Source organism: Camelus dromedarius, chromosome 10 (assembly GCF_036321535.1).
Source record: "Camelus dromedarius isolate mCamDro1 chromosome 10, mCamDro1.pat, whole genome shotgun sequence".
Lineage (NCBI taxonomy): Eukaryota > Metazoa > Chordata > Mammalia > Artiodactyla > Camelidae > Camelus > Camelus dromedarius.
Window position 1 is genome coordinate 22950909 of NC_087445.1, and position 25518 is coordinate 22976426.

Sequence of the window (25518 nt, forward strand, 5' to 3'; positions counted from 1 at the left end):
ATTCTAAGCGAAGTAAGCCAGAAAGAGAAAGAAAAATACCATATGAGATCGCTCATATGTGGCATCTAAAAAACAAACAAACAAACAAACAAAGCATAAATACAAAACAGAAATAGACTCACAGACATAGAATACAAACTTGTGGTTGCCAAGGGGGCGGAGGGTGGGAAGGGACAGACTGGGATTTCAAAATCATAGAATAGATAAACAAGATTATACTGTATAGCATGGGAAAATATATACAAGATCTTGTGGTAGCTCACAGAGAAAAAAATGTGACAATGAATATATACATGTTCATGTATAACTGAAAAATTGTGCTCTACACTGGAATTTGACACATTGTAAAATGATTATAAATCAATAAAAAATGTTAAAAAAAAAGACGCTGGTCATTGGATTTAGGGCCCGCCCTAATCCAGTATGAACTCATCTTAATTTAACTGATTTTTTAAAACTGAAGTATAGTTGATTCACAATGTTGTGTTAGTTTTAGGTGTACAGTAAAGTGATTCTGTTATATATATGTATGTTTCTATTCTTTTTCAGATTCTTTTCCATTATAGGTTATTATAAGATATTGAATATAGTTCCCTGTGCTATACAGTAGGTCCTTGTTGGTTATCTATGTTATATATAGTAGTGTGTATATGTTAATCCCCAAACTCCTAATTTATCCCTCTCCTACCTGCTTTCCCCTTTGGTAACCATTTTGGTTTTCTATGTCTGTGAATCTATTTTTGTGTTGTAAATAAGTTCATTTGTATCATTTATTTAGATTTCACATATAAACAGTATCATATGATATTTGTCTTTCTCTTGTCTGACATTTTTCTCTTAGTATGATAATCTCTAGGTCCATCCACATTGCTGCAAATAGCATTATTTCATTCTATTTTATGACTGAGTAGTATTCCATTGTATAAATATATTATATCTTCTTTATCCAGTCATCTGTCAATGGACATTTAGGTTGCTTCCTTGTCTTGGCTATTGTAAATAGTGCTATTATGAACACTGCAGTGCATGTATCTTTTCGAATTACAGTTTTCTCTGGACATATGCCCAGGAGTGGGATTGCCAGATCATATAGTAACTCTATTTTTAGTTTTTTAAGGAACCTCCATACTGTTTGCCATTTAACTGATTATATCTGCTAAAACCCTATTTCCAAATAATGTCACATTCCTAGGTCCTAAGTAAACATGAATTTTCTAGAGGACTCTATGCAGCCTACAATACCAACTACTAACAACGTAAGAGGTAATCAACTAGGGTAATTATTCTTAAAATTTTGGGCTTAGGGTACCTATGTAACTCTAACTTTAGATTATTTTAAATAATAGCTTAAATATTAGTTTAGCAAAATCTCATGGATTTCCTAGGCCCTAATAATGTTTAAAAAGTCATTGTTCATGAACACCATTTCTGGTTGAAGCTATATATTTACTCTTCAAATGTTACTAAGCAAATGGAGCAGATACGTACTGAGGCCTAATTATACCTTACAGTGAACTAACCTTTTCCTCTTCATTTCCAATTGCTGAATATTTTATGTTCACTATAAACAAAATATGTTCAGAAAGCAGTAGGGTGTTTTTAAAGTGTTTTAAATGATGCCATGATAAACATAAACTTTTATCCAAAAGTTCCACAAACACCCTATGAAAGACACTTTTCAAATGTCTGTGAACACTAAAGTCTCAGAATTTCTATAGTATATGAGCAACTATAATTTTCTAATAAATACATGCAGAAACGGTTTACAACAATGGTGATACACATCGCTTGTTGTTCCATTATCCAAATTCAGGTTACAACAATTTGTTGTCACTCCCAAATCCCAAAGTAGCTTGATTTGTTAAGATCATGTTTTTCACTTTTTTAAATGAACATAATTTTATTATAATAGAATATCATATATGCAAAAAATGAGACAAATTAAAATGTTAATTTTTTAACCTAAGCAGTAAAACCCATGTATTCAGAAAAAAAAAAGTATTAAAATATAAAAATGCTATCACCTCTGCCATCAATAAGCCAGGCACTTAACAACATATCTTGAAACCTAACTAAATATGATGTTTTTAGGCAAAGATATAGAAATGTCCATCAGAAGGCATTCTAATGCTAACTCCAAAGCTGTTCCTAGAATAGGGGAGTTACTTTGAGGCCTTGGTAGTTCCTTCCTACATAGAGAGTAAGTGAAAGTTTTAATTCTGTGCCCAATTAATCAGAACGTAACAAATAATATTAATAATTATAGCAGGGACTTTATAGGTATCCTTTCTTTTAATCTTCATACAAGCCTAGAGAGAGAAGCTATGATGAGGAACTGAGGCATTCTTGAAGAGGCTGTGAACTGAGCCAGGATCACACGGTTAGCACGAGGTGAAGCCAAGGTGTGAATTTTCCCACTTCGGAGCCCCCACACCCAGCCCCTGTGAATGGGCTCTCGAGGTGGACTGCCTCTCTTTAAATCTTTGCTTCCGCACCTGGGAAACCACACAATATGGAGATAATAATAGTACCCAAAATAATATATAACCAGGGGTGTTGTAAGTATTAATAAATTAACACATACTAGGTTCTGAGAATGTTGGTTTACACATGGAAAGTACTGAATAAATGCTAGCTAATCTTCCTCCTCTTCCTGCTCTGTACCAACCCTCTGGCTTGAAAACCATGTATATCCATAAGCCTGCTCTTTTTCATGTTCACAGACTGTGCCTTTACCTGGAAGATACTTTCCCTTGGTCACAATGGGGTTTCAGTAAGAAAATGTAGAATGAGTTCGGTCAAAAAGTAAACTGCTGGCCACGGTGCTTTACAAAGAGCCGGCAGTCTCGGCTCTCCGGCTCATCCGCTAGATGGCGCTGCACAAACCACCCAACGTTTCTGAGTCTCATAAATAGTACCTCGATTCTAAGAAAGTTACAAGGTTGTATACAATGGTGTATTTTGAAAACTGCAAAGAATTGCAGAACAAAATTATCATCATTATGGGGCTAAGGATATAAGGATGATTAAACACCATACCTGACTTCCAGACCCCAAGCCTAGCAAGATAAAAAATGTACGTAGGCCTGCAAGCCCTCACCTTGATCTAGCTCTAGATGTATGGGTCTGGTCCGAACAAGGAGTCGTGACTTGATACACTCCTTGAAGATATTAAGTTGATTCTCGGGACCTGACCCTTTTTAATCTCTTTTCGTAAATTGTTAACAATCACTAAAGGAGAGCGTTTACCAGTGCTCTCAAGATTTTTCAAAACCAATGACAATCCCTGGATCAGGCTGGTACCCTGGAAGGAGTAGGAGTGGAAACAGGATAGCCTGATAACTTGAAAATAAATTCATAACTCCAAATGTATTTTAAAAAATCCCTTCATAAATAACTGGGGGACTATATCTCAATTTGCTCATATGATCCCCAAATAAATGTACAATTTTTTTAAGTTGGGATTTATTCATTTGATAAATATTAACTCATTGCTATTACATGCTTAATTATTGTATGATTTCATATCAGTGAGCCAGTTTTTTCAAACATACAGCATTCTGACCATTTACAGAAATAAAAGGAAGCACAATGTCTTATCAATCTCTGCATGATGTACTCCATATGCATTTCAGAGGTTCTGAATTCATCAATAAGTGTTTGCTTCTGGCACTGACCTTTAGAAGTCTTTACATTTCCTTTTAAAAACTTCTGTTCCTCTTGTCCTTAAACTGACGTCCAACTGCCAAAATGCCAATTCTAGGGTCACTGAATTAAATGCATCGACGACAACAGTGACAAAGCTGTTAACAATGCTGAGAAACACACGTGTACTACTGGATCATTATTACGTTGCCATGAACTTGATAGGAAACAGGAAATCTTCAAAGGGAAAACTAACATCAAATAGAGCTGACAAGACAGCCAGCAGTTTAACTCAGGATCCATCTCCTTACTCTGTTTGGTTTGGGTTCAGCAGCTACGGTTCAGGGGTCAGGGCTATTCTTGGATGGGCTGACGTTCCTACTAGCAGGTTCTTAAGCTGCTTTGTTTCTTTTTTAAAATTTACTGTTCTACATTGCTACTAATGTTATGACACCACTTATAGTGTAGAGGCTCTTTATCAGAATTTAAAATTTCTAGAATACTCTGTATCTTGCTTATGGTATATTTCTTATGATAAGGAAAATGAATCAATTTTTTTTTCTTAGTGATATGAAATGTCAACACATAAAGGTTATTTGTTGCAGAATTATAGTTTCTACTGAACTAAAATGTCCTGAGCACTCTTTTTACTTAAGCTTAGAACTTAAAAGAACAGTTCTTTTATTTTCTGTCTTATTTTTAAGGCCTATAGATGGTCAACTAGAATATTCCTCACCATCATCATTATTACCTATTTATTGTACTCCAATAGTCTGCTAGCTGCTAAATAAGACACAAACAAAGACACAATCCCTGATCTCAGGTGAACAATTCAAATACAACCACGTATCAGAAATTTCTTTCCTTTTCTGTTTTCTTTCCCTTAAGAAAGGGGGGTGGGGAAACCACAGAAGCAACATTTTCAGTAATAACTAGACATAATGAATGACCTTAGTAATAAAGAAATTCTGAACCCACAGAGACAGTGGACCAATCACAGCCACAGGCTTGGCTTTTTGAAAACTGAACTTCCAAACAAGCTGGTGAACTTTAAGTTGGGCCACATAATTTGGAATTTGTGATGGAACTTTTAGCAAGCTATTCCTTATGTTCCAGATTGTGTACTAATATCTAGGAATAGAGCAATCTCCTATGCACATGGCACTTCTTTTTTAATGGGGTTAGTCAATTAACAATCAACTACAGTATGGTATGATTAATGTTATAATAGTATAACAGGGTGTTTGGGGAGAGACTTGGGGTTTAAAACTTGGGGAAAAATCAACTAGGCACAAGGTAGAAAATAATATTCCAAACAAAGGAATCAGCATATATCAAGGCTTGTGAGACAGACAATCTGGTACTAATTTTTACTAATTTAAGTAAAACAACTAAGTTAAAAAACACAACTAATAAACACTATAACTGATAACCTTATGTTAGGTCTTTGCATTTTGTCCTTAAAAATGAATTGCCTTATTTTATATAAAATGTGTACATTTTGTTTCTAAGTGACTACTTAAAACACAGGGTTTCAAGCTGCTGTTTATTGTCTAGGATGTCTTTCAAATCAAACATTGTAGGTCTTAATTTTCAATAAACAAACAGCCAATTTTCTATTTTTAATACTGGATTTGAAATACTAAATACATCAAAATGTTAGTATAAGAATTTTGATACAATGAATGGAACTTATGGCTCTGTTAAAGATCATGTCAGATAAATTTCCGCAGGTATTCTTTTTTTGATTCCTTACTACCATTGTATTTCAACATCAGTGTTCTTTATGCCTCCTATCTGTCCAGTGATACACTATGGGTGCAAATTAAGAATGACTAAGAATTAAAACAAGTTAAACTATAAAAATGGTCAAAGCTACAATGATATCCAGAAGTACTCAACTAAGTAAAAATTAACCAAGTGTCAAATCAGGAGTACTACCTGTGGGTTCCACTAGCCAACATACCAATTTTCAATGAATTCAGGGGTTATCAGTATTCTATTACAAAGGTGAAAATATTTAGATACTCATTTTATTTATTAATCTAAAAGAAAACGGGAAACTGAAACAGATGCCATTATCAGCATTATCAGCAAATGATCTGAATCCTCTGAAGCAACCTCCCAGATGAGTAAGGTAACAGTGAAGTGATACAAACCCATAAGAAGACAGCGTTTAATTTGTACCTACATAATTCTGGAGGTTACCAAGGAGAACAGAAGGTTATGACAGAATTGATAAAGTGAAAGAAAAAACATTTGTTCAGTGCTAGAAGGAATGTAGAGATCCTCTGCTCAAAATCTCCTCTTTTACAATTGTGAGAACTCCCAGAGAGCTGATTCGCCCAAGACCATACAGCCAGGGTGGCAATGCCACAATTAAGTTCTTAATTTTTGGCTCTTCAGGCCAGTGAGTTTCCACTGCACTGAATTAGGAGCATGTCCCTTCAACTCATCTGTACCTCAAAAATCACCAGTAGAAACGTTGAAGAGATAAAGCTATAGTAGCAGTGAGTACATACGAGGTGTGGTAAGGAAGACAGAGAGGGAAAATTAGTGAAATGCTTGGCTGACATCTTCGTTGGTCTCCAAATTCAGTCTGCAAGGTTGGCTTTATATAAAGGGTCCTCTCCTTATTCCCAATAAGGAAATTCTGTGACTGTCCCTACCGAGAAGGAGGTCGAGGCATAAAGTCAGTTACCATTGCACTTCTGTTCCATTGTAAATTTCCTTCAGTCACTGAAAAAGAGAAATGACTCTAACTGGCTTGGAGCTTAACTGGCTAAGATTTTGAAATCTACAGGTAGATCAAAGACTGTGCATAGAAAGCCATGCTTTCACGTGGTACTCCGAAGGCTTTACTAAGTTTATGAAAGTCAAGTATAAGATGTAGACTGCAAAACATATGCTAATATACGCTAACATATGTTTTCTTTCTTCAAAGGTTAACTATACGCTTTTACTCAAAAAAAATATATCACTATTCTCCCCAAAACGAATGATATAAAGTTATATATTTAATAAAAAAAAAAAGCATCAACAATCAGTATCTTGTAACAGTTGTTCCTAAAAAAGTTTATACATAAAGTAAAAATATTTGCTGGAAGAAACAAAAACAAATCTTAGTTTTAGGCTTTCAAGCAGCCATAAAGCAAGTAAAAATGATTTTACGAAGTACACAAGTTATCATAACATTATTCATTGTTTTTCTTTTTCTTGTTTTTTTTTTTTTTTGCCTTGAGTATATAGTCTATATTTTATGACATGTTTAAGTAGCTACTTATTTAACAGATCAATGTTCCTGAGTGTCTTCTTGATATAACATGGGCTTTCAAACTTTTTCAGTGCAGAATACTTCCATTAAATGAAATCGTATTCAGAAATTTCATTTCTAAATAAGGTAAAGTTATCCTGCTTAGAATAGGGGTGGAAGTGAGAAATCTGTTCTCTAGGTTTCCCCACTCCCTCCCTGAGGTAGCCATATGAGACAGGGATAAATAAGACTGAAACTCACTAAACAGATGTTTCTAATAAATGATAAACCACCCCCCTTTACTTAGCTTTCTTAGTATTGAAAATAGTGACCAATTTAAAATTTTTTGAATATTTCTAAAAAGCATGGCTACACACCTGATGCTTTTGTTATCAGTGCCATTAAAAGAAGAAACAATGTAGTTATAAAATCTGAATTATTTTAATAACCTTACATCAAACTTCTTGGTTTTTTACCTGCTTTAGGAAAAACACTTAACTTATTTTAAAGAATTGGAGGATTTTATATTCAAATAAATATGGATAAAGAAATATAAGTACATGAACCATGATATTAAAAAAAGATTAATCCACAGACAAAATATAACTATACCCCCAAATAATGAATACCTATTTGTATATATAGAGCCTCTATATAGATATACACATATATCTAGATTCAAAACCCTTTCCTAGGTCTTTTTATTTTCACCAAAAAAAAAAGAGGCAAAAACAGTTAGGAAATACATAATTACAACTGTAAAAACCTGTAATAGCCAATGTCATTTAATAAAATATTTTTAAATTAAGTCATAAGCCACCAGAAGGATTAACAAAATGATACATCAGAACAATCACTTTATCATGATAAAATTAGATATAATCTATATTGTATAAAATTATATGACAAATTTTTTTTCAACCAAATTCCTATTTTCAGTTAGAATTCATCAGAAATAAGATGGTGGAGACTAGAAACATAAAGCTGTAACCTGAGCTGGCCCCTTACATTCTGGAAGAGTATCTTTCCAATTGGTGTCAGACAAACACTGAGAACAAAAGGACCTCCAAAAGAATAAGCCGAATTCAGATTCCATCAAAGTATGCCCTAAGCCAAAGTTCTGGGAAACCAAGACAGCTACTTCTTCCCAATTTCTCAGCTAACACAGAATCTTAAGAACAAACGCGATATATCCAAACTTCAAACCAGTATAACATGGAAGGATGTATACTTTCAATTCTCTGTGCAAAAAACAACTTCAAAAGGAAAAAGGAAGGTCCTTTTGTTCTAGGTAAAAGGCCTTAACCATAGGCCTAGTGAATATGTCACTCTTTATACAAGTCATTTTTTACTGAAAGGAAAAAAGTTAGTCTTCTTTTGCACAGAAAACTATAAAACTATAAAACTTCTATTGACGTTTCAATGTTCTTGTCTCTAACAGCCTAAAGGTATACTCAACTTAAAATTTGGTCATTTTTAATGTTTCTGTACTATTTCATACCCTGGAATCCATTTTCTAAGAAAAATATCTATCTCCATCTTTGGTTAGAGCATGGGCTTTGAAAACACAGACAGCAGTTCCAATCTAAGATCCCAAACAGCATGATATTGGGCAAATTACTTATCCTCCCTCTATGGACTTATCTGCAATATGGGGAAATAATATTGCTCTTATAAGATTGACACAAAGATTAAATTAAATAATAAGTAGAATAGACATAAATATGTCTCTGTGGTATCTGGCAATTAGAAAATGTTACTGATATTATTTAGGGACTACTAATTTAAACTCAATTTTGAATTAGTTGCCAAGACATGTGTGCTGAATCATCAACACAACTGTTCACCCACCCAGGCCTCACAATCCATTACCTACATATCAACTCTTAATTCGATTTGAACAGAAGTTTCCTTATCCATACATGGTCCACAGTGAGTCTGTAAATTGTTCAGTGAGTCTGAATAGTAGAAAAAGATGTGCCTTGACCACCCACTTTGTTGGATTTAATGTCTTGGGTGTGGGAGATTTCATTTTAAAGAAATCATTAAGCTTCCTCTTGAGTATTCGGTTTGGCACAAACCGTGCATTTTCAAGTAAAAATTTCTTTCAACATTATTATGAGAATTATGACTATGCTTGTTGTTTAGCTTCCCACCTTACTTTTTTGGTATTGCTTTCTATTTACTGTTCACCTTTTAAATATTGACAAATTAAAAAAAAATTCATAGCATATAAGAGGAGTTTTAGACATCTAAAATACAATGACACTGGAACTACTTTAGATATGTAGCTGTAATATGTATGATCAGTGGCAATTGTGTTGAAAATTCCACACTGTTGGAACAATCTAATTATTAAGACTCTTATTTCCCCTGCAGGTGTAAATACAAGAGTCTAATAAGCTTTCTCACTATGAAAAAACATACATATATTATATTAAAATATTAAAAACTATTTAATGAGGTCCGTTTCCTTCCAAAAGTAAACTGAGGTTGTGTCTGAACCAGCTTGAGGCAAGGGAAGTTTCAAATACAACGTTTTTAAAACTAGCCATTATTTCCCATGTTGAAAAAAATTGCAATTTTATTTCCTAACAGCAAATGAAACTGTCAGGAAAATTTAGGTGTAATAAAATTGGGTGGTTAAACCAACATGCTGGACTTGAAATAAAACTGAATTAAAGGAATTAAAATTAATTCTTATGTCAGTCAACCCTTTAAAAATACTATTCAAAACTTACTGTTTTTACAAACAGAACTTCCTTGTTCTTGATAAAGTACAAAGTTAACCATCTCCTTAATGACTACTAATGGTGCTACAGTTGAAACTGTGCATCGAACAATATTTTGCATAAAAATGTGTTGCTTCTGGCAACTTTTCTGCTTAAATAAAAAGTTGTCAAGGAGGGTGACTTTAGTGGTACAGAGTTTTAAAATGGTGGACTCAGTCCAAGGTTAGCTAATAACGGCTGACATGCCCTGGAATCTTGAGGCCTAAATCAACATTGTTTTCACAGCTGTAATTAAGCCACCTAATCAGAAGCACATTTTGACGGGACAGTTTCTGGAAGCCAGACATTACAATTTCTTATGCCTGGAGTGCAGTGGCTCATGAGAGGTCCTCGTTTAATTTCAGGTTAAATGGGGGGGGGGGCAGTAAAATAAAAGGACTATTTTTTTTTAAGTAACATACAACTGTTGAAATGAAGCAGGCCTATGTGTTCATGCCTTGACCAGCCTTGCACCCCACCCTCCTCTGGCTCTCTGCTGAGTCCCCCAACTCTCAAGTGGCAGCTGCACGCAGCGAGATGAAGGGTCTCTGCCAAGATCAACAGATGAGCTGGTCTAAACTGGCTCTCTGTGTGTTCTGATTGTAAATTGTGCTGGTGATGATTAGAGAACTCTAACACAGGATGTCGACTCTTAAAACTGTCCAGAGAAAATAATTTTTTTAAGTTCAGGAAAAATTTTTTTCTAACTTTTTTTGTGGCTTGGGTATAGTGTTGTGTCTATAACTTTCATATGATTCAAATGAATTCACCCAAATTAAGCAACTTTGTTATTAAAAAAGAAAAAAAGAAGGCCATGGCTTGGCTCATAGCAAGGACCTTCATCTCGGGTTGTTTATATAATAGTGCTATAGAGGGTGGTTCTCCGCCGGCACACGAGTCATGTGTTTCTACCACCTGCCAACAGAAGATATTCCTAAAATGATGAAAATCTAGGATGTGATATTCACATCTTATCAAGTAACCCTGTGGATGTCTTTAAAACAGCTAAATTGCCAGCAGAGGTTGTTTTCTGCAATGTTGTTGCGTTCTGTAACATTTCAACTTTCAACCCCAGAGGCCACTGTAAAACTATCAATATGAAGGCACTAGTCACTGGAGTCTGATTACATTTAGTTCTGCATTTTAATTACATATGGATTCTATTAACCAAACCTTTTTGCCTTATAGGCAACATTTTAATCAAATTACTATAATTTTCAAATATGTTACAATAGTTTGACAAGTTAAAAGTTCACATTCCTAACATATTAAATATCAAAAAAACTTTGCATAAGAAAAGGAAATACTCCTCATAAGTAATGCTAATACATTTTCAGATTACTTTGGGGACTTTCTGACTACCTAGTTACAAGTTATATTGTGAGATTTATATTACTGGTATACATTTGCAAATGGGTTACTGGTGTTGAATATAACCAAATTCAAAATATAATTATGATTATTACAAGTTTAGAAACACACATTCATTTTACTGTAAATTGAAGCAAGAACAAAACAAAGCATGGTTAGACTCTAAGTATTAAAAATCAGTATCCGTAACTTCAGTCAAAGAATTTTTGAGCTGAGAGGGAATTTAGATTTCATCTAGTTGAAACCCTTCATTTTACAGCCAGGAAAAACCAAGACCAAGAACTTGTGTGATTTATTTCCCAAAGCTTTGTGTTGAGTTGATAACAGAGGTTGTTCTAAATCCAAGTTTCCTCTGACTCTGTCACGCTACTTTCCAGTACAATACATTGCCATTCTGTGTAAGCAACAATCTAGCTGCCTATCCAATACCATCCAAGAACTAAAAGAAAGATGGCTTCACGTGGCAAAACACACACAACGTAAAATTTACCATGTTAACAATTTTAAAGTGTACAATTCAGTGGCATCAGGTACATTCATAATGTTGTGCAATCATCACCACCATCTTACCTCTACAACTTCTCCATCACCCCAAAAGTAAATTCCATACCCATTAAGCAGTCATTCTCCATTCCCTTCTCCCCCTCCGCCTTGCCCCAGTCAACCACTAATCTGCTTTCTATCTCCATGGAGAAGAATATATCTATTCTGGAAACTTTATACAAATGCAATCATATAGTATGTTGCCTTTTGAGTCTGGCTTCTTCCATTTAGTACAATGTTACCAAAGTACATTCATGTTATAACATGTATCAGTACTTCATTCCCTTTCATGGTTGAATAATATTCCATTGTCTCAATATACTACGTTTGTTTATCTATTCATCAACTGATGGATATTTAGGTTGTTTTCATCTTTAGGCTATTATGAACAGTGTTGCAATGAACATTTGATATTTTCTATTATTTTTTGAAAAAATGTTTCATGGCATTACCAGTAGGTGTGAAGTGGTATCTCACTGTGATTTTGACTTGCACTTCCCTAATGACTAATGGTATTGAGCATCTTTGCGTGTGTTTGTTGATCATCTATATATCTTCTTTGAAGAAGTGTCTGTTCAAGTCCTTTGCCCATTTCAAAATTAGGTTGTTTGTCTTTTTGTTGTTGAGTTGTATGAGTGCTTTACATATTAGACCCTAATCAGATACGTGAGTTATATATATTTTCTCCCATTCTGGGGGGTGTTTTTTAATGCAGAAGTTTCTAATTTTGATGAGCTCTATTTTTTCTTTTGTTATTTATGCTTTTAGTGTCATATCTAAGATCCATTGTCAAATCCAAGCTCATGAAGATTTGTATCTGTTTTTCATTAAGAATTTTAGGTCTTATATTTAGATCTTTGATCCATTTTGAGTTAATTTTTATATATAGTGTGAAGTAAGAGTTCAAGGAAATACATTTTTGAAAATAAGCTTTTTAGCGATTTATCTAAAGTACACTTCTAGTTCTAAAGTAAGTCTCACATACTCTAGGCCAAAGAACAATTAATTTTAATTTGATATAGCACCATTATCGACAAACATTTACTGAGTACCCACCATGTGAGTAGAAGATATCACACTGGTCATTTTATGTCTTTATGGGTAAAATATACAGTCAGGGGCCTCAAAAAATCTGAAAAAGTTTAAAATTATTTAAGTGTATACTGAGAAGAATGTTCTTCATTGTCACAAATAATTTTTAGTTTTGGGTTTTTTGGATTTGGGGGGATTTTTTAGGAAGAGCAGTAAAGAGGAGAAGAAATATACAATTTATATTACTTGAAAGTATTTACTTAAAATTTTATGTTGGCCTAATAATATATAGACTATCCTCTTCATCCACATTAATGATTTGCTAGAGAAATATATGAAATATAGTTTTAAACTTAAGACAATTTTGTGTGGAAAAAATTTGAGGTAGAACTATGGTTTGTGCAAAGTGCCATGACAAGTGTATATTGAACAAGTATTACTGAAGGACTGCTCTTGCCATTAATTTCAATTCAAATCAACCAGCATTTATTGAGTTGAGGTCATTATAATGGATTATAAAAATAATGAATATGATATCCCTCACAGACTCATGATACGGTAATATACATACACAACTAACTGGTTATGTAAGTCAGACTACTATATAGTTCTCCAACAGGTAAATACAGTGATAAATGAGCATAACAAAGGGAACGCTTACTTCTGCCAGCTGAGAGGTGAACTAAAAACCAGATGGAGTCAGGATATGTCTGGATGTCAATGATAAAGAATTTTCACTTTATCACGAGGAAAGTGCAGAGCCAAAATATGTTTTGGGTCAAGCTAGGGTCTGACCTTATCTGTGTGTTGGAAAGATAACTTGGGCACTAATGTGGCAGGCGAGATGGAAGGGGAAAATCTGCATATGGGGAACCTCACTGGAATACCATGGCAATAGCCCAGGGAATCCTTAATGTGAAAGGTAGAAAGGAGAGACTGACTCTAAGAGATCTGTGGTGATAGAAACAATAAGACTTAGCAACTGACTAAATATTGTTGGTAGAGGGAAAGTAGAACAAATTTAAGGGTGCTCCCTTGGGCTGGGAGGTGAACAGCTATGTTGGAGCTAGGGAATGGAGGGAAAGCACAGGTTGGGAAAACGGGACTGGTAGAGTCAGATAATAAATTCAGTTTGGGACCTCGGTGAGTTTGAGGTTTTTGCAGAAAATCAAAGTGGAGATTTCCAAAAATCTAGCAGGCAACTGAAGCCTTCAAAGAACTTGATTTAGTAAGAAAAATAAAATAGAAGAGATACAGCATATTTAGTCACCACCACTCTGAAAAACTGGTAGGAATATTTAGAGCATTAGACTGTCAAATTACCATCTCTACTTTCTACAACTTAATTACTAATTGATTACAATGATCAGAGTTTGAAATTTTCATTCTTGCTATGCCCTGCTCCACCCTTGTAATATTTCATCACTGAAGAGTAGAATTATATAAACATATATTTATTACACATAAATATATGTATACATATATAAAAATGTATCTGATATTAAATGTTTATTATAAAAGTACATATTTATATGACAAATATAAATTATATATACTTAGATAAACTATATTTATATACTTATATAAATAAAAATTTTATGGTATCATGCCCCTATAGTCACTAACCAGATAAGTGAAGGTGGTTCCTCTTAAACTGCATCACACAAAAACCAAAAGGCTAGAAGGGAGCTGTAAGGCCAGTGGTATACACATTATTATCTCTAGGTCCCTATTTACTATACACAAAAAGCTTGAGTTTCTGGACTATGAGAAACTTTAAAAGTTTGGAAGTTTATGTCAAGGATGAAGGAAAATGTTTGCATGTTGACTGAGCTTTCCCACCTTTTGATATTTTTGTTTCCCTTATTTAACTCTGTTAGTTTCCAAAGGCCAGAGCTGGACCTCATGATAAAAATACAGGAGAACTTAATGAACACCTAAGTAAGCAGTATTTAGCACAAGGGTAAAACAAGTGTTGTTATGACAACCAATGTCAGTGAATTTCAAGACAAAATAGAAAACAAAAAACAAACAAAAAATGTGGTTGGGAAGAGTAACTACATAAAGCAAAGGGAGCACGTGTTTTCTAGCACAGTTAATGGAGACATATGAGTCAGAGGGGTTCTCAGAAAGCTGAAAGTCACAGCTCATGGGCACAATGCTCCTCCCCAAGTTTCCTTCATCTCTCACCATCCTCCACCTGATTCATGCTGTTCTAGTCACCTAGATGTCTTTCCATCCCTTCAGCATCCCATGCTTTCCCTTGTCAATTCCTACTAATCTTCCCTTTCTCAGCTAAGACCTCAATTCTTCACCTAGACCACCCCAAGCCAAGGTTAGATCCCCCAGTTACGTGCTCTCATAGCATCTGTGATTCCACTTCAATGTCATTCTTTTAATTATTTGTGTAGTAGTTGTAGTCTCCACTATACTTGAAGGGCCATGATAGCAGAGACTTGTTTTAATCCACACTGCAGTCTCAGAGGAAAGCACGAGGTAAGAAATCAGAGGCCCTGTTCTAATGTGATTGGGGTCTAATTAACAACTTGGGAGCAAGACTCGAGAATCTGTACTATTTTATACCATTGAACTGCACCGGAGAGCCTGTCTCTACAATTATGGCTTGGTTTATGGCTCATTATTAAAAATTATTTTTCTTGAAGGGCTAAAAACCTCAATAATAAACAACAGGAATCAACTCAGATAAAGTATCTGAAAGATTATGAAAGCATTTTACCTAGAATAAGTTACTTAAATTCCGTCAGTTTTTTTATCCATACAACACTAATACTAACAAACAATACTTCCTCTCTCAAGAAAGTGTAATAAAAATAAATGGGACAAAAATTTGGGGAACTTAAAAAAAGGGGATTCTCATTTTTTTTATCTTAACTGAACCAAAATATCTAAACCTTTCAGGTTTATTGACTATATAATACCACTTGACAGCCATCCAATCTGACATAATGTGAAAAATGATGCAAAGATCTTTCTCCTGCAATATACTAAACATAATGTTCCTCTGATTTGTAACTTATTATTTTCTCACAAATAAAGTACTGTAGAATTAAAAACATACTGCTTAAACATACAATGGAAATGAGGCAAATCGACACTATAGCTTGAAGCATCATAACTCACAGCAAAGTATTTGGGTTTGGCATTAAGTGTTTCACATACTGAAATATGTGTTTCTCCACAACTGTGGGTGTGCCGGTCTCCGAACACCCACAAGTAATTGGTTCTGACTGCTGTACTGTTCTCTACTGGGCTGTATGGTACTCAAAAGCTCTTTACTCAAAGCCCTTTCTGGTTACTATTACTCAAGATAAAAGCTCTAGCACAGCCCAAAGTTAATGGGTCAAAGACCAACATACTGAAAATGTTAAAGTCCTGGCAAGTGTACAATTGATGAGAACTCTTAGATGAACTCCAGCATTACTATTACATGTTGCTGAACAAAAAATGAAAATGTCACCTAAAGAGGGACAAAACTTTTAAAGATGACTATTCACATCTGCAATATGACCAGTCTCTTTCTATGCATTACAACGTCATGATATATTAAGTTTTTTATTAATAATGAATGTTTATTTTTTATTCCCATCCAGTGAAATGGTGGGGAAAATACAGAAATGAGCATATACTGACTGTCCTCAGTTCATTAAATAAGTGATAACAACAACAACGAACATTAATACTGTATTTAGTATGTGCTAAAAGCACTGATTTAAGGGCTGTTTTAGTTCTTTTGCCTACTCATAAAATGATTTCCTCATGCCTACATGTATTTCTTAAAGCTACACGTATAGCTTAGCTAAAGGAAATATACATAACTACAAGAAAAATTTTTATGTATAGTGAAGCGAACCAAAATATATTGAGCACCTGTCAATATGCCAGATTGCTTAATCCTCACAACAGTCCTAAAGGTAGGCAATTTCATTTACATGTTACAGATATAGAACTTGATACTTAAGAGTGTTGTGTGGGCAATAAACAACTGTGTCAGAAAGCACCCCCAGGCCTGCCTGACTCTAAAGCCTCACATGAGGGAAAGGAGGCAATGGTAGGTGGGGTGGGTATTGCAGGAGAAAACTAGTTCATCTGAGGACCCAGTAATAGAGTTTCCAGAATGGCCCAAAATAACAAATCCTAGAGAGACCAAACAAGAACATCAAAAGCTAAACAGTCAGAGGCAGAATCAAATCAGGGTATCAAGTAAGAAGCAGGGATTGGATGGTGCAAGAATGGAATGGAAACATATGAAGGTAGAGTTTGAAGTGACTGTTACAAGTAGTCTTGGGCTCCAGGGGGTACAGGCTGTTGTGTGACCTAGATGTCTTTAATTGAGGGAGAATGAAACTAAAGTAACAATACATTTTTTATTATACACAAAAACTCATTATATAATTTAATTCATTAAATATATGTATTATCCATAAGGTCTATTCCTCAAAACAAAATGAAGTAAATATTTTGACTGCTTCTCCCCCTTAACAAAGTATCAAATTGCTACACATTCTTCAAAGAGTCCCACAAACACTTCACCTTCTCAGTACTTTCTTCTGTCAATGTTAGGCAGGATGAACTCCACCCTCATCTATGTTCCCACAGACTTTATATATGCTATTTCTATGATTTGCTTATGTGACCATTTCCTTGCTAGAAGAGGAATCCACAAAGGCAGAGATCGTGGCGTCACCTTTGTCCACATTAAAAAAAAATAAAGTGGTAGACAAACATCCAAAAATATCAGTAATTATATTAAATGTAAATGGTCTAAACACCCAAGTAAAAGCCAGAGATCATCAAATGGATAAATAAAACAAAAACAACTACATCTTTCTACAAGAGGCCCACTGTAAATATAAAACATTGGTTAAAAGAAAAGAGTGGGAATAGATAGATCATGCAAATATTAGCCAAAACAAAGCTGGAGTGTGAAAAGGTGGTAAGTGAAATTATAAAAATGGACAGTATAGTCAACAGGGGCCAACACCAGACTGCTGGAGTCTTATTTTAAGACAATATTGAAACATGTTCAAGTCACTCCCATATTAAAGCAGAATTCCCTGAATCCTCTAAACACTCTACTCCAATTTTTCACATTTAATAGCTAAATCTTTGAGAGAGATGTCTAAATTCACTTTTTGGGGGGGGGGGGCAACTCCCATTAATTTCTCCACTTCTTGCTAAAAAAGACTTTGCTAAGGTTACCGAGGTCTTCCATGCACTAAATCCAGAGGCCATTTTCAGTCCTCATTCCACTTGATTTTCAGCAGTATATGAGACTATTTACATGTCATCTTCTTAAAATACTCTATTCTCATGGCATCATACTTTTTTGGTTTTCCTCTTCCCTCTGCCTGTTCCTTCATAGCTTACTTTCCAACCGTATCCTCTTCTACTCAAGTATTACATGCTGGAGTTTTTCAAGCTTCATTCTTAGGCCTTTTTCCCTTCTCACTTCTATAAACCATCTCTATGTAGTCTTAGTCTTATTAACAGCCTCAAGTTATATTTGTATAACAATGACTTGAAATTTGTATCTTCAGCTTGGCATCCTGCTTGAATTCCAATTCAAGCAGCCTTCTTGACATCTCCAGGTGGGTGTCTCAATGGCACCTCAAAATTAACATACCCCAAATTAAACTCACAATAGCCCCTCCTGTTTCAATGTTTCTAAGTAAACGAGATCATTTATCCATTTCCAAAAGCAAAAAACCTAGGACTTCTCTGACAAACCTCTACCTCATGTTCTTCACATTCAATTGTTTCTTCACACTACAGTCAAAGTGATCTTTTTAAAAATGCAAATCTGAGCACATCACTCCTTTTTGAAAAAGTTTTTCCATGACTCTCCCCCCGTTCTTAAAGCAAAGATAACAAAGTCTGACCTCTGCCCTTTTCTCCAGACCACTATTATCTCAGACCACTTTGCCTTTGCTCTCTTTATTCCAGTCACAGTGGTCTTTCTCAATTTCAATCCACAGAGCCTTTGTGGCTGTCCGCACTCCCCTCCTTCTGATCTGGAACACTACTCTCTTCCACCCCTGGTTACCTCCTACCCAGTCTTCAGATACTGGCTCAAGCATCACTAGCCCAGAAAAGGCTTTACTCACACCTCAATCTAAGGCAGGCTCATTTGTTCAAAAACTCCTATACATTTAGGTTCTTTTCTTTCCATGGACTTACCCTGGTTAGTAATTATACATTAATTAGTGTGATTACATGAAAAATAATTAATTCCACTGTTAGATTTTAAGTTCATGAGAGCAAGGATTGTCTATTTTGGTTCACATGACATCCCCAGGAGCAGAACTGAGCCTGCTACAGAGTAGATGCTGAATAAATATTAAACAAATGGATAAAGAAAAAAACTAACAAACAATAATACAAAGAAGGCAGAGCTCGAGTAAGCAGAGGCCGGAGAGCCAACAAAGAAAAATCGATAACAAGTGAAACAAAGGAGGTAAGTATTTAAAGAAGAAAGTAGGTAAAGCCTCATACATCACAGAAAAATTAAAAGAGATGAGAAGGAACTAATGGATAAGCAGAGCAAACAGAAAATTATTGGTGACCTTTAAGAAAATAGCTTCAGTAGAATGAGCATATACAAGAAGAAAAATATAGACTACTTTTCAAGAATACGTCTATGAAAAGAGGGGAAGACTGGCTGCAGAAAGTGCAGAGAGCTCAGCCATGGGAATATACTGCTGGTGATCACAGAGCAGGAGTTACATGCTCAGGGCTACAGTAGGAAGTAGAACAAAATGACGAGGTTTGCAGTGGAAGATATTAGGCTGGTAAATAATTTTGTCCTGCAGTGCAATCCAATTACTTTCTATCCAGATAATAGTGATAAAAAATAATAGCTAACTGTTTTTGGACTACTCATTAAATGCAAGGAAAAGTCCAAAGTACTTTAACACTTCTCACTAGACCTCCCAACTTCTCTATTAGGGAGTATTATCATTGTCCCCATTTTACAGATGAAAAACCTGAGACCCAGGCCAGGTGATCACCAACTGACAGAATGTGAATTTGAATCTGGGTTTATCTGACTTCTACAGCACATACCATTAACTGGTTAACCCAATATACATTCCTTCTTCATTCCCTTGTCCCTTGACTCATAGCTCAGGGTGGCCACATGACCCATTTCCAGCTGACGGAATGTAAGTGGAAATATATTTGGAACTTCCTTGGAAGGCTTTTTTTAAAAAATATATAAACATTTAAATACATACTTAATATCTATTATCTATTAAATTTATATTAAAATCTCTAAATATATATATAACTTATATAACAAATGTATGCTATAAATATTTAAATATTTTTTAAATGGAAAGCCTTCCAATGCTTTATTATATATATATATACATATAAAACACAGATATTGTGGGCCATCCCATTCCTCTGACGTGAATGTGACTGCAGATCCTAGAGTGGGCTACTGTCTTAAGACAATCAGGGAGTAGCAGAGATATTATAGAGAAGTTTGCACCACTAAACTAATGACAATAGCCACCTACTTCTAGACTTCTTACTGTATGAGAAAAAAACATGTTTTTTCTTAAGTCATGAGTCAAGTTTTCTATTATTTATACTTGATTGCACTTCTAGTGGATATAATTCCAAAGCCCATGCTCTTGTCTACCAAACTCAACTGTATCTCATCTATGAAATAAAAAGATTAACCTCCCTCAGAGAGTTCTGAAGGAGTTCAAGTTAGAAAATGCATATATAAATGTCTTGAAAAATAAAAATTATTGTACAAATTTTTTAGTGTTTTAAAAATACTGATTCTCAACGAATGGAAGTAACTGGAGTGCAAACACACCACAGACACATGGGACTGGGCAGCAGTATCCTGCAAGGACACATCAGAATCCCGTGGGGAAACCTTTCACATCACACATGTTCCCTTTTGAGAATCACTGCCAGTGTAAACCTCCTCTTACAAATAAGATGATGAGCATCTCCTGAGTGTCTGTTCAAAAGGCTGAGAAGTGACATTTTATTATAATAGTGAGATACATTAAGCACATCTCCATTTTTGAACCCATGGGGGCACAGTTCACCCTACCGAGTTTGACTGTTCTTAAAATATAAGTAATTATTTTTATATGAATAACAGTAACAAAAACAACAGCTGATACAATCTAAACAGTATAATGTAGTATTAATCAATGGGATCAGAGAGTTAGCAGGAAGAAATGTAAATATACTCCAGAGAAAGGCTAGAATATATTCCAAATACTTATTAAAATCTTTATAAAGGTTTCTTTGTTTTAATTTCTCTTACTTGAGGTCAAATTTACTACTCTCTCATTAAAAAATTAACAAAGTAATTTTAAAAATTGAACTCAACTTAACTCACATCTCAGGTTCCAAATAATTGGTTTGTTCATTTATTGGATAAAGTACTAGTATTTTTCATTCAGTAACCATTTGTTGAGCCCCTATTGTTGGGTAGACTGCTCTCAGTACTACAGTGACTTTACAGCAATGAAGAAAATACCCTAAATTGCTTGTCTTTATGGAACTTATATTCTATGAGGGTAAGCAGCAAGCAGAAAATAAGCAAATAAATAAAATATATGTAAACTGGTAAGTGCTCTAGTGACCAAAATAAAGCAAGAAAGGCATAAAGTAGATAGGCAACGTGGGGGTGAGAAGGAGACGGGTTTGTGGGATGGGAGAGGGTTGGTGGTTGCAATTTTAAATACCATAGTGATAAAGCTTTCATTGGGAAGCTGACATTGAAGCTAAGACCCAAAGGAGCTGAAGAACCAAACCACAGCTATGCATCTATCTGCTTTCATGATGACTCTTTTTCAGTTGAATCTATCATTGGAAATTAGTCAATATCTGAATAGCAAAATGATACTGTTTTTCCTTACAAGTCACCCTGATCCATTCTAATCAAATCAAAAAAAGAAAAAAAAGATATTCCAGTTATCGGTAACCCCCTGAACTTCACTGTTGATATAGCTGGCTTTTGAGAAAAAAGTTTAAATGTGTATTTTGTTCCTTCATGTCACAAATGTGTTCATTTTTGATACTCTCCAAACACATATTTCAAATGTAGAAAATTTTGTTTAGTCTTAAATGAGCCCAAATTTCATCATGGGCTAAAATTTTAAGACATAAAATGACTGCTGAAACTGAATTTTAATCATATAGATGAATCACAACATGCATCTTTAGCTAGGCATGTATTATGGATAAGTCTAGTTTTCTACAGAGAATAATCACATGTTCTAATTACCATTTTGGTTATACGCATAATTAATAATATTCTGTCTTAATGGGACACAACTGAATCTTCAGACAGTTGCAAGCTTTAACTATGCATACTGCCAAATCCAACTGTCAGCTGCACTGCCAAACACAAAGGAATCTTGATGTAGTGTTTTAGCATTGATAACAATGTGCATATCTTTGCACATGATACAATAGAAAAATTAATTGCTTTTCTTCCTTCAAAATTTTCTCCACACTTAATAATTTTATCTTGCTTGATTGATCATTTACCCTAAATTATATATACTGGCGAGTGATCTTATGAACAATAAAAACATGAATGTAAACGTGACTCAAGATTCAAAGAAGAAAAAAACACTGGACTTACTGATTGTAAACTTTCATTTTCACGTAAACAAGCTGTGTGAAGTTCTGATTTCAAGGTTGCAATGTGACTTCGATGAGATGTCATTTCCTTTTCTAATGTAGCAATTCTGTTGCTTGCAAGCTGGTAGACATCGATGAAACTTTTAATCATAGCCTTAAGAAATAAAAATAATGTCACATACAATTCAAATAAAGCTGTTCCCAAGGGAGAATTTCCATAATTTGAAAGCAAAATCATTAAAATTTTAAAATAAACAACTTTTCATCTTTCTTTAAAATAATAAAGCTAAACCTCACATTCTGTATTGAGAACAGTGACTATTTTAAGAAAGTTTGGGAGAAAATAATTGAGACCTCTTCCAGTGTATTTATTTAAATAAGGTGTACTTTGATCTATTGTGCTTAAAATTTAGAATGCAGTTTTTAAAGATGGCACACTTATTTTCTTTGTAAAGTTAAATTCAAGTTGTAATTTGACCTAAATTTCAATCTTAAGACACACAATGGATAGAAATACAAGACATTTCAAAATAAACTTGGTAAAATTTTCAACCCACCTAAAAAACAAATGGTTTGAAACAAAAGGAGCTGAAATAATCCTGTGATTTTTAACAGTAAATAATGTGATTCTTATATTGTAAGAAAAGCAAAATTACTTTCATTCATGTAACAGAGGAATGCCCTTGCATTATACTAGATATAATAAAATAAATAACACAAGGAAGTGCTGGTAACTTTTTCTCTCTCCTAAACAGTATAATGTTTGGGTGATTGCTGGGACTCTGAATTACAGTTTAATCATATTTTATAGGCTTTTTCTTCTAAAGCAAGCTGGGGTGAATTTTAAGTCCAAAAATACTATTATACCTTTTCAAAAAGTCTTTCCAAATACTTCAAATATAGCAAAGTAAAATCAAACATTTCAAAGACATATTTAAATACAATGTTATATTATTTCCAAGAAAAACACGTTCCAACCACAGCCACAAATTAGTACAATGGTAGACAGTCTGAGAACTTCCAAGTTATATTGAATCTGAAGAGTCTGGTTTGAGAAAGCTTTAAGAAAATAGATATTTGGGCAATTCTGAATGCATATGAAATAAGAATCTGATGAACAAAAAAGAAACAACATACACACTGTCTGAGAAGCAGAAGTAGGTGAGTCATTTGTAGTCAAAAGCAAGAAAAGCCACACCTTTTTGCCTAACAAATTCTTATTTGCCCTCAAAAATCCAGCTCAGAAACCACCTCTTTCAAGAAGACTCTTTAGAGCCCAAAAGCAGCGTTAAGTTCTATTCTGGGTCCCTCATGCTTACTTCTGCTATTGCATTTATCACATTAGCAGACATGTATTGGTTTACACGTTTATTTTTATTACACTAAAGAGTTCCGAGGGCCAGATACTGTGCCTAAGCATGTCTGTATCTTCAGGGACGGTGTGAAAGACTGACTGAACAAATGACCAACTGAACGAATGAATGAGTGAATGAATGAACAAATGAATGAAAAACCAGACAAGATGAAATACCACAAGTCAAATAGGCATATTCAACTTGGCAAAAAATACCTTATAGGAAAGGCAGAAGATATCTGGGAAAATATAACCTTAACACTGTAATGAACAAATTATTAACCATACTTTGTTCAAGTCAAAAAAAGAAGCAAAAGCATAGCTGTAGGCATAAAAAGACAGAGTACGCAAAAGTGAAATCTATCGCCCAATACTAAGTAAGCACGATACGACCTCATGTTTGGGAACATCCCCCATGTCCTAATGCACCTGACTTTGAGTCATTAAAGTAAGCCTATGGCTAATACTAACACAAAATATTCAAAAGTATATATTTACATGGTATACTCACTTTATACAGTATATAGAAATGAAGTATATCCAAAAGTATAGAAAGTATATAAAAATCAGAAACTATGAAATCATATCTGTTTCTTCCTGTGCCAAGTCTCTCTCCACTTTTACATTCATTTACCTTCTCCATTGACGAGGTGGACCAGGAGTCACAAGTCCTATTTTTTCCTGGTTCTCACTGTGCCACTTACTTAGCTTTATGGGCAATGCCATGTCATCTCTCTGAGCCCCCATCTCCTCCCTCCACAACATGGGGAAAAGGGTCGTTTTCTCGCTTACTGCCAAAACTATTGTAAGGATCAAAAAGTTAAAAATCTAATACAAAGCTATTCTCTTAATACTTCAACCACACCGCATCTAATATTTAAAAAGCCCTCTAAAAATGGTAAACTAGTGAATTTCACTGCAGTATTACCACTGTTTTATTTTCAAATTGTCCACTAATATCTTAATGCGACAATCTGTGATTGGTGGTTCATATACACGTGTTCTTGTTATATAAGGACCTAAAGTGTGTAAAAGGCATGAAAACTTGCATAAATGCTTATTTAATAAAAAGAAAAAAGAAAGTACCCTTCTATCTTTAGCAGGGTCCTGAATAATTATTTCAATGTAAGTCATAATAGAATTGGCCTCTAACATTTAAGGATAAAAAAGTTCAACATTTTAAAAGTTATCCTGTTTCCTAAATTTGGAGAAACACATTTCATGAATTCTCACATACATAATATCCTACAAGGAATAAACAATATAAATGATATCCCTTCAAACCTCTCTTTAAAAAAAAATACTTTTTGAGAAGTAATAATTGCATTTTTATATGATGGATGGAACAAAGGCCACAATTACTTTGGCTCCTTCCTTGACCTACTTTTAATAACTAAATTCTAATATCCAATGCAGTATTAAGAGAAATCACATATTACCCTTTATAACACTAAAAAGAGTAGAATAATAATCTACTTTTTGCTTAGGATTTAGAATCTGAAATGCTTAAAATCATTAAAGCAGTACTTCATTTGAGAGACAAAAGAAATTTTGTATAATACTTACTATATAGGATATTTTTTTCAGAGCAGCAAAGGTACATCAATCAATACAAAAAGCATGTTTCATGGTAAAGCGTATGTAAAATATACTATACGCTTCTCAAATGAAAACCTTCAGAACTGAAAGGTAGTGTCAGTGAAATGGCAAAGCTATTCAAAGAAGCCACAGCTCTTTTGAAGAATAAAGAATGTTAACTTCCAGTATTAAAAAGTGATTCAAACTATGTAATAAAAGATGCCAGTGAAATATCCAACTCTTTAATAAAATAGAGGCACCAACTTGGTAGAAGAAGTGAAAATGACAGCTGGAATCAAGTAAGGGCATGGGCGGAGGAGGGAGTGGCA

The 25518-nt window shown here is 34.4% G+C and overlaps 1 protein-coding gene across 1 annotated transcript in view; it reads right to left on the reverse strand.

Annotated features, from left to right (window-relative positions):
* CCDC171 (coiled-coil domain containing 171) overlaps positions 1–25518 on the reverse strand; it is a 319953-nt gene that overhangs the window by 68319 nt on the left and 226116 nt on the right. Inside the window, exon 25 of the mRNA XM_031449678.2 lies at positions 22259–22411. Coding sequence (XP_031305538.2) covers positions 22259–22411 — 153 coding nt within the window. The remainder of the gene's footprint in view (positions 1–22258; positions 22412–25518) is intronic.